Source organism: Mastacembelus armatus, chromosome 20 (genome assembly GCF_900324485.2).
Source record: "Mastacembelus armatus chromosome 20, fMasArm1.2, whole genome shotgun sequence".
NCBI classification, from domain to species: Eukaryota; Metazoa; Chordata; class Actinopteri; order Synbranchiformes; family Mastacembelidae; genus Mastacembelus; species Mastacembelus armatus.
In genome coordinates this window covers 16487204-16498200 of record NC_046652.1, presented here as the reverse complement: position 1 = coordinate 16498200, position 10997 = coordinate 16487204, and the positions used below count along the sequence as shown (strand labels likewise).

The window sequence follows — 10997 nt, the reverse complement described above, 5'->3', positions numbered from 1 at the left end:
GGGTTTCTGGACTATCTCTGTCTGACCCAGAAGGCCTCCTAAGACTCTCTGGTTGGACTCCAGACAGAGGCCATGAAGGAAGCGGACAAACAAGTCCAGGTGGCCACTTTTACATTTCAGCGATTTTTCCATGGCTCTCAACAGGAAGTCAACTAGAGTAAGTTCTAAGAACTTATTCACGACATGTGTCTTCCAGTTGGTGTACCAGTGGACCATGTAGACTGCAGCCAGAAACTCCTGAACACTCAGATGAACAAAGCAGTAGACTGATTTCTGGAAGATCACACACTCTCTTTTGAAGATCTCTGTACAGACTCCTGAGTACACCGAGGCCTCTGGGACATCCAGACCACACTGCTCCAGGTCTTCTTGGTAGAACATGATGTTTCCTTCATCCAGATGTTCAAACGCCAGCCTCCCCAGCTTCAGAAGAACTTCCCATCAGTTTCCGTCAGCTGCCGTGGACTCGTCTCATGTCCCTCATGGTACTTGTGCTTCTTCCTGTTTGTCTGAACCAGCAGGAAGTGTGAGTACAGGTCAGTCAGGGTCTTGGGCAGCTCTCCTCTCTGCTCTGTGGTCAACATGTGCTCCAGAACTGTAGCAGTGATCCAGCAGAAGACTGGGATTTGACACATGATGTGGAGGCTCCTGGATGCCTTGATGTGGGAGATGATTCTGCTGGACAGCTCTTCATCCCTGGACCTCCTCCTGAAGTACTCGTCCTTCTGGGTGTCAGTGAAGCCTCGGACTTCTGTCAGCCTGTCCACACACGTAGGAGGGATCCGATTGGCCGCCGCAGGTCGGGAAGTTATCCAGACCAGAGCCGAGGGAAGCAGATTCCCCTGGATGAGGTTTGTCAGCAGCTCGTTGACCGAGGCCTCCTGTGTGACATCAGACACCACCTTCCTGTTGTTGAAATCCAGTGACAGTCTGCTTTCATCCAGGCCATCAAAGATGAACAGAACTTTACTGACAGCCAGCTGCTCTGCTGTGACCTTCTGTAATGTTGGATGGAAAACATGGAGCAGCCTGAGAAGACTGATGTGCTCATCTCTGATCAGGTTCAGCTCCCTGAACGAAAGCAGGACCAGCAGACTGACATCTTGGTTTTCTAAGCCCTCTGCCCAGTCCAGACTGAACTTCTGCACTGAGAAGGTTTTGCCAACACCAGCGACGCCGTTGGTCAGAACCAGTCTGATGGGTCTCTGCTGGTCAGGGGAGGCTTTAAAGATCTCGTGGCACTTGATTGGAGTGTCATGGAGGGTCTCCATCTTGGAAGTGGTCTCCAGCTGCCTGACCTCATGTTGGGTATTAACCTCTTCACTCAGTCCCTCTGTGATGTAGAGCTCAGCATAGATCCTGTTGAGGAGGGTTCCACTTACTGTTGGATCAGGTCCTTCAGTCACACGTTCACATCTCGTCCTCAGACTGGTCTTATGCTGATCTAAAACCTCCTGCAGACCAGAGTCCACTGGAAGACAAGAAAAAGGGTCCAATCAAATAGATATTTGTGTGACACAGAATCTCGACTGTGAAGGACCAACTCAAATGTAGAACAATCGGTGGGTCTTACTGGTTCTGAGTCTTTTTCCACACTGGGGACAGGGACAGTCTCCTGCTGAACCAGACCGGTCCCTGTATGAGGTGATGCACTGTCTGCAGAACCAGTGTCCACAGCTGGTAGAGACTGGATCCTTCAGGACGTCCTGACACAAAGAACAGCTGGACAGCCGCTGCTCCTCAGAGACCTGAGTCCTGGTCCTGTCCCTGTGGACATGAAGCAAACTGGGATTAGTTGAGGTGGAGACATGTTGAGTGTGGAAACTTTCTTATTGTTTGACTGGACAGAAGCTGGAAACTCCCAGCTGTCTCCCAGCTGGCTTTAAATCAGTTTTCCTCCACAGCTGAACTGGCTGATCATGAAGTTTGGAATCTGATCAACATTCAACACTGAGTTTGTCAGTTTGAAAAGGTTTGCAGCTCAACATCAAGATGATCCAGTGAGATGTTCATTGAGGGAAAGAAAGAAGAGAGAAGAAGAGAAATGTGGTGAGAAACAGAAAAAGTGATAAGACAGAAACATTTCCATGTGACAGCAGAAATAAAGTCATCAAACAATGAGACTCCTCAGTCTGAACAAAGGAGATGGAATCATTTTACTAACTCAATGAAAAAGAACCAACTTCCTTTTCCAAAGTGCATCAATGACACCACGTCTGGAAGTGGATCAATCCCTGCAAAGCTGCACAATAACAGCAGGAAACTGAAGGAGAACTGCATGTTGGAGTTTTTTGGAAGGGTTTCAACCACTGCATTCCTGATGCAACAGCAGCACCAGGGGACTGCAAACATAACGCTGGGAACAACTAGGATGTTTTCAGTCACTACCACTGTAGACACAGGCTGAGCTCTATTTAGAACAGCCAGAGGCCGGAGCTGCTCCACATGTGGAAAGATGTGTTTCTCTTTCCTCAACTGCTTTAGTTTGACTTAGTCTCATTATTATGTGTGTGTGTGTGTTGTCAATCAACTGAAGCGTTAAAGTGACAAACTGCTTCCTGTTTGGGTCCAGGATGGGCAGAGTGTTGCTGCATTGATCCAATCCAGGACAACAGCAAAGGGAGGTTCAGTTTGTGTAACACAGTCTCACATTAGAAGAGACAGGTTTTCTTTAATGCTGGAAGAAATCTGTGCTGTTGTCAGTGCAGCCTTATCCAGGCCTGCTGTTAAGAGGACTTTGTTTCCAGCTGACTGCACGTCTCTTTATGCTACACACTTGTGGGAAATGGTTTGAAACACAAGCCTTCAGAAAGTCCAGGCAGCTGATACTGATGTCATGACCATGTTGTTGGAGAGACCTACAGCAGGTCGTCCTGTGGCTACAGGACTTACTACCTTCCAAGCAGTTTGGTGTAAACTTCTGTCTAAATGTCTTTGTGACATCATGAGCATCTTCACCTTTTTTAAAGTCTGCAGGCAGAGTCCAACAGAGCGACTGAATAAATAGGCCACAGAATCAACATGCTAGATAAGATCAGATATTAGAATTGAACAATAGCTCAGCTCATCAATAAAATAATATCTACTCTCAGTCGTGTTGTTAGACTTGAAAGCAGAACTTTGCCTGCATCGTTGGAGGAGGGGGAGGAATCTGATGTGGCACATGGAGACACAGAAAGTATTTCCATGGTAGCAGATGCAGGTGCTGCACAGACAAAGTAAATCCTTAGCCCTGCACAATAAACAATGAATGACACTGTGTTAATGCTGATACAACAAAGCTCTAGAGGGGAATCTAGAAACAGGTTGGACTGTGATAACACAGGCTGATTCAAACTGGGCTTCCTTCAACATCAACTGATCATTGATCAATTCAGAATCAATACTACTGAGACCATCTATGTTCACTGACAGAAGGGCCAGATGGTGGAGTCTGTTCCGGCCCAGACCGTGTTAGGCTTTATGAGTTTAATAATCAGTCAGAAAAGCGGCCGACAAACAGAGACACCAAACCTAAACCATGATCAGAGAGCAGAGCATAAAGCACAGCTCTGTTTCTTTAATGGGCTGTTCCTCATTGGTGCCACAATCTTACGCATTAACATTAACGCTGCACATGTGTTTGCATCCAAAAAGCAGCTGTGTTCATTGGGACTGGTTGGCTCAGTGAACTACTGTGCTGCACAGTATTGAGCTGGGTCTCATATTCCATCCTTTGTGGACCTGCTTTGGCTGCGTAGAGTCAAAGTGATGCAGAGACATTTAATAATACTAAGAACTGACCACGTTAGCTCTGCAGCTGGAGCTGACGCTCTAGACTGGATGTTCACGTCCTTTCTCACTCGCTGTGAACTGCAGTGAAAAAACCAACCAGTCAACAGAGGTGTGCAGGGGGAGGGGCCGTTACCACGGAGATGGTTTTCCACCTGGAAGCTGTGAATTCCTTCTGACGACTGCATTTAAATGCAGATGAAGAGCTTCGGTCTATTGTTTCTGTCAGGGACTACACCAACTACTGACACGGTCTCTTAGAAATTCCAACCACAAATATGTTGATTGGTGTCAGTCGGCCTGAAATGTTTCCAGGAAACAGGTTTTTTCGGACTAAATATCTGATCCTCCAGCACAAAAGTCAGTTTTCTGCCCACAGCCTAAATTTGATATATTCTATATATATTTAAAGTTGTATATCTCCTCTCAACCATAGAGTGCAGCTCAAAGGGAGGCCAATGGGTCTCCTGCACCACAGCACTGCATTGTTTTGGTTTTTTTAATGAATCACAGGAAAGGACACCTGATGTTAGTGGATCAGGATTTTGTCTTCCAGCCCACAGACTCATCTTCAGCTCAGTTTACACTAGAAACTGTCTCTTACCCTGAGTCTGAGGGTCCAGGTTCAGGACTGAAGTCTGGAGGACGCTCTCTGGACCAGTCACTCTTCATGGACAGACAGCTGGATCCTGCAGACCCTGGTCTCTCTCTGGGGTACCCCCCTCTTAAAACACAAACAGTTAATGAGCTGGATCTAAATGTCCATACATGTTGAGTAGTGAACTGTGTCCACTCCACATGTCCATGGACTGACAGAGACATTTGGACCATGGACTCATCTTCAGCTCAGTTTACACTAGAAACTGTCTCTTACCCTGAGTCTGAGGGTCCAGGTTCAGGACTGAAGTCGGGAGGCCGATCTTTGGACCAGTCACTCTTCATGGACAGACAGCTGGATCCTGGAGACCCTGGTCTGTCCTCCTCTTCCCCCCCACAAAGACTCATCTTCTGTGGTTTGAGAGGGAAACCAGGGACCCTGGAGACCAGAGAAGCAAATCCAGTCAGCTGTCCCAATGTAACGGCAGCAGCTTCTTATTGATTGGACATTAGTTTGATGGAACCATCCCAGAGACACAGTGTGACTGTGACGTCAGGAAACACAAGTCTAAACCAGACTCAATCCCAACATTCATCAATGAGATGGATCAATATGTGCAGGTGGCATATTAACACTCACCCTGCTTCCCACTTCCTGTTTCCTCCTTCTTCTTCTCTGTGGACTTTAAAATGGAGTCTGAGTTCACACTTTGTTCTTCTTCACATGTGGCAGTGAGTGGACGGTCTGCAACACAAACAGGAAGTCAACAACATCACAGGAAGTTCTCAGAGTCGCTCACAGTTGAAATGGTCCTTCCAGAGGCCTGGTGGTCTCAGGGGTGAACATGTCTCTGGACTATCAGAGGAGTATCCCAGTCCTTATTAAAGTAATTGTCCAACAACTGTCAGTGAATCTGGAGCAGACTTTTATTTTGGAATGTCCCTCCCTGCTGTGTGTCTGTCAGCAGCTCCCTGAACAATTTTCAGCAGCTGCTTTCAGTTGATCTTAAACATGATCCTACAGGAACATCAGTGTTTCCTTCAGAACATATGAAAGACTTTGGTCTGAAAAGTCTCCTGTGTCATCAGGACATATTTGGTTGGAAATTCACTGAGTCCTGATGATTTGAATCGTGGCCAGATCTCCTCTCAGCTCTGTCAGGTGGAAAATGTCTGAGCTCAGAGTTTCAGCCTGACCAAGTGTTGTTGTTTGTTTCAGCCACTAGATGGAGCCAGAACATCTGGAGCTGCAGCTGGAGGGACTTCAACTCAGGAAAACTACAGATCACAGCAGAAACATCAGTCGATCCACTGATGGCAAATGAAATTGTTCCATCATATTTCAGTCCAAAGAAGAAAAAACAGCTGTGGTTCTTTGTTTCCTGTCCCACTGACTGAATCTCAAGGCATTTGGTGTCATTTTATGCTCATTGTTCATTTCTTTGTTGTTGTTTTGCATCTTTTTGCTTCAGTTTTTGAAACTAACTAGAAATATGGCCCTTCAAACAGAAGAAACTGGGAGTTTGGCTCAGACTCTGGCTCTGTTCTTAGAGCCCCTATACATATCCACATGTATGTGGAACATGTGTGGACCTGAATCCAGGGCCCTCATGGGGCCAGTATTTCACTGAATGCACACTGGACAATGGGTTTTACTCTGAGCTGGCTGAGATGGATCTGCAACTGTCAGCAGCTCTTTAACAAACAAGCACAATCACAATCGAACTGTGGCTGTAAAAAAGGAAGAAACAGTCGCTGACTCACTGACAAACAGTCTCAGGGTCTGAGTTCAGGACTGAAGGTCACAGGATCAAGTCTGGACCAGTCCCTCTTCACACACAGACAGCTGGATCCTGGACACTGGTCTCTGTCTGTGGTACTGACCTCTGCAAACACAAACATGGTTTTATTGATTTCACATCAATCACTGATCAATTGACTGTTTATAGAGCTCTGAATCCACAAATGCTCAAAGACAGGAAGTTTCAAAGTTTCTGAACCAGGCCATTCAAGTGACGCAGTAACAAAATCACAAAACAGGAAGTCCAGGCACACGAACATGAAGCCAGAGTCCAGTGGACTCAGAGTAGGCACCACAGCAACTGTCTTTAAAGCTGACTGAACTCTTCCTGCTGGGCCACAGGAAGTCACATGACTCTGTGGTTACAGCAGTACCACTATACACACATGAGTACACTATCCGCTCTGATCTGGGTTTAATGTTGTACTGCAGCTCTACTGGGTACTGAACTTACAGGTACTACTTATATACTTCTAGCCTGCTTTTTTGTGTATTTGCAGTACACTTTGAAGTACACAGCAAATAAACTATGATATATACTGTTAGTTAGTACTCACATTACACTCCAATCCTTTTAGTGTATTTGCAGAAAGACCAGTCCATCCAGGACCCCAAGCCCACTACACAACAAAGGCCAGGACATGGTCCCAGCAGCTGGTACTCTGAGGGTCCAGGTACCAACAAGTGGACAACATGAATTAAATCCAACACAGCAACACACACAATGTGACTATTTACTCTAAAGCACTCCACCTAATACTACAAGACAAATACCTAAATGTTGTGTATAAGTAGGGATGGGAACTGAGACCAGGACCAGTATTAATTCTGCCTATTGGCCCGATTCTTTATTGATTCGCTTATTGATTCCTGATCAGGTCAATATGAGCCAAGTTTCCGTCAGTCAAACTAAAGTCCAGGCTGGATCTACTTTTTGTTTCTGACGCACTTTTCCCAGAAAGGTCCCAGAGCTGTCGTCTCCAGAAACTCACAGGAAACAGGACGACAGCTCTTCAACACGACTCGGACTTTCAACTTTCACAGAAACTACTGAGCAAAAATCCTCAATATATAAAAACTGCTGCCCCTCAGACCACGGACCAGACCAGCACATAGTCCACCTGGACCCTGAACTGGAGCCTCGGACAGTGAAACCATAAAGAAAATAAGAGTCGAACTTACCCTGCCTCACAAAGTATTAGTTTGAAAAACAACGCTGCCCCGCTACTCCACCACACTTCCTGTCCAGCTCCTTCACAATAAAAGCCTCGCCTCGCCTCTATACGTCTAAAAATACTTCGGTGGGGGTGGAGGGGGACCGGAAATAAATAAATAAGATGTCACAGTCAGAGACACTGCACCGCGGTGCATTCTGGGCATTTTTGATGCCATTCCTTATTTTAAAGACTTTTAAAAATAGAGGCGACCTTTACTTTGAACGGTTGAGGTCAGAATGCTTCGTCCCACGTGATTTACTGTAAAACCTCCCGTTACAACCAAAGCATCGCGATAAGAGGGGGGAAGCCTGTTGTTGCCCAGTCCCTGTGGACCCCGAGTATTTCCTATGAAAATGGGGGTTTAAAAGCCACAGATTTTGAATCTTTTATTGCAGCTCTTAGAGCCAAATGGCTTAAAGGTTGTATTTCCCAGCCTCAATCAATATGGTACCACATTCCCAGTAGTTTGTTTAATAAGGTTGGAGGGATTGATTTTCTGCTTAAATGTGATTTTGAGATCCCAAAAATTCCTGTCAAATTATCTAATTTCCAAAAACAAGCCCTTAATTTTGGCAAAATGTTATTGTCCCACAGTTTTTCACCCCATAATGCACTGCTGTGGAATAAATGGGCTATTACTATAAAGAGGAAGTCAGTTTTTAAATCTGATTGGTACAATAACGACTTTAAATTTGTTACTGATATCTTAAATTCCAATGGCCAACTACTTTCCTTAGAAGAATTTTAAATTAGATTTAATCTTGTAGTTTCCAAGAAAGATTATGACATATTATGCAAAGCTCTTCCAATGGCCTTACTCCAGTTGATTCAGGGCTCCTTACAATACTCCTTGGTAACTCCTGCCTTGTCTGCCCTAAAAGTGGGTGTCATTAATTTGTTGGATAAGAAATGTAATAACAAAGTTTTTAATTCGATTTTCAAACAAAAAACTTTTGGAGACTTTAATTCATGTTATTCAAGGGACTGTTTAGATATTTCTTTGTGTAAAAAATCCTTTTCCTTCTATCTCTCCTTTCCTATTGCTCCTAAAGTTAAAGAAACCCATTTTAAATTAGTCACAGCAATTTACCCTGTGAATAATTTTTTACAGAAGTGAAGTTAATCCATGGACCTTCTGCTCTAAAGAGCCTGAAACTTGAGGTTTCTATTTCTAAGTCTCTCTTATTTTAATATTTTAAGTGCTGCTCTCTCTTTTTTTTTCTGTGAAAAAGCCAAAAACACACAAACTAAGGCCAGTGAGAAGAAAGTGACATCAAATGACAATGTTGTGTCTCCATCTAGTGGCTGGAACAAACAACAACACTTGGTTATTTGGTTTCTACCATTCACTGCTACTTTCTACAGAACTACATTACAGAGACAAAGCTTGGACTTTGGACTGCACAGCATTTCTCTATATATGAGATTTCTTCTGTAGTTCATTTAGAAGTAATAATTAGAGTCATTATAGTTTGTTGTTTGAAAATAAATTGAATTCAAATGTCAATCCTGCCAAAATATTCATTGGATCTTTGAAATTGAGTTTGTTTTTAGTTTTGATGTCATTATGTGTTTTTCATTCATTGTTTCACTAAGAAGAATTAGAAGAACTCAAAGCTCAAAGTGTGACAAGGACTTTAATCTCACACTTTAGAGGAGGAGGAAGTAGCTTCTATGATTTCCTTGTTGTCATCAGTCTCTTCAGCTTCTGTCCATAACAAAGATCTTTATTGTTAAGACTCTATATTGTCCAGTAACAACAACAATAAAGACGTGGCAGGCTGCTCTTTTCTAAACTCACAGTGAACAGTGAGGACAATGTGCTGTTCCTTGGGCTTTGAAAAACACCTTCTGGTCCACCTTCATGTCTCCTTGACTCCAGCTGGACCTCAGTTTGTTGTCTGAACATCAGCTGGGACATGTCAACAACAACTTCTCAATAGGCAGAAAAACACCTGGAGAAGGATTTAGCCCAGAAAAGAAAAGCTCTCAGATATTTCACAGAAAACATGTCGTGCTGCTGATGCTTCAAATGCAGAGACCACTGTGCATTAAACAGCAGTGAAGGATGATCGTTGGATTCAAAGGCTCATGTAGAAATCCTTTTTTCTTTCTCTCAGCATCAGCATCATAATGAGACCAAAGAAATGTTGCATGTGTCTGTTTTCATGGAGGACCATGAGTTTGTGTGGACATGGATAAACCTCCAGGCAGCACTGATTCAATCTGTTTTCTGGACTTTAAAGGATTCCAGAGATCTGATTAGACTCATGTTAGGACTTCCTGTGGGGCCTTAAACACCATCTCACCGTTAAGACGCTGAATCAAATCAATGTCAGTTTGTGTCCCCAGCTGATTGACACACAATATGTTTCTTATGGATGGATATTCACAGCCAGATGCCAAAACCTGTGCAGCTCTGAGTTCTACCAAGATTTCAACTCTACTGGTCTAAAAACAGGTGATGAAAGGGGGCAGGTCCATGTGCACCTCATGTCATGAAGCTAACAGAGATCGTTGACTGAAGGTCAACCACTAATTCCCACTGGAAAAGTAGATGAGACCATCAATGACATGTTTCTGCAGCATTTTCACAGCACAGAGTTTCTGTGAAGTGAGATTAAAGCTGCAGCATCATTTCCTGTAGCTAACAGCTAATAATAATGGAGGAGGCTCATTGGAAAGAGCCATGTGTTTCATCTGAATCACAGGGAGAGTTAGGACTCTGTTCACTTTCAGCTCATTCCAAATGTTCAGATTTAACATGCAGACATGCTCCATCTTCAGACTAACATATTAGAATGAGTAGATCTGAAATATAGAGAAACAAGATTCAAGTCCCAGGTGTCTGCACTGGAGCTGTAACAAACACTAAATAATGTCGTTCTAGGAAATATTTGCATTTGTATTGATTTGTTTGGACAATAAATGGATCATATGAAGGTTTAAAAGACACAAGAATAAAAAAAGATTTGTACAGCGAAGATCAAAAACTCCAAAGGTTTGATCATCACGTCTCAACAGAAGGAATTTCAAAATCCAACCAATAAAAAGAAACAACATGAGACATGAATAAATGTCAAAGATTATTATGTTGTTGCAAACTTGTCCAGTCAGATCAGATTGAAAAATCTCCAATGATTCTTTATTGTAGCTACTTCACTGCACTGGTTTATGTGTGTATTGAATAATTCAACTGGAAACAATCATTGGAAAGTCTGAGACACCAAATCAGGCTGATTCAGACATTTGGAGATAAACTACATGTGAAATATACATGAAGATCAAAAATGATCCCAATATTTAGTTTAGAAAATAAAGGAGCTGAGTGTTCAGTTCATCTACTTAGAGCAACTCTCACTAATCTTTTCTGGAAACATCCTTGGAAGTTAGGAAACAATTTGTTGAACCAACCTGTTGATTTGGTTGATGATGTTATTCCAGTTTCCATGATATTTCATCTTAGTTTGGCATCAGACTTTTTCCTGATGACGTCTGAGAAAGTGGATTATTCCTAAAGTAAAGACAATCATTAGATTGACAGGAAATATTACACACTTCAATTTACTGAGACTGAAGAAAAATCGATTCCATTGACACAATTGAGACAT

At 43.3% G+C, this 10997-nt stretch overlaps 1 protein-coding gene across 2 annotated transcripts in view; it reads right to left on the bottom strand.

The window, feature by feature from the left end:
• Positions 1 to 7400, bottom strand: part of LOC113121548 (protein NLRC3-like) — a 100435-nt gene extending 93035 nt beyond the window's left edge. Inside the window, exons 1-5 of one of the 2 annotated variants that reach the window (XM_026292146.2) lie at positions 7352 to 7400; positions 6133 to 6254; positions 5009 to 5113; positions 4646 to 4807; positions 4376 to 4495 (exon numbers count right to left, since the gene is read on the bottom strand). In XM_026292146.2, coding sequence (XP_026147931.1) covers positions 4376 to 4495; positions 4646 to 4776 — 251 coding nt within the window. In that variant the 5' untranslated portion in view covers positions 4777 to 4807; positions 5009 to 5113; positions 6133 to 6254; positions 7352 to 7400. Of the gene's footprint in view, positions 1 to 4375; positions 4496 to 4645; positions 4808 to 5008; positions 5114 to 6132; positions 6255 to 6726; positions 7198 to 7351 lie in introns of those variants that run through there. The other variant, XM_026292147.2, reaches the window with a different exon arrangement.
• Between the last annotated feature and the right edge of the window lie 3597 nt (positions 7401 to 10997).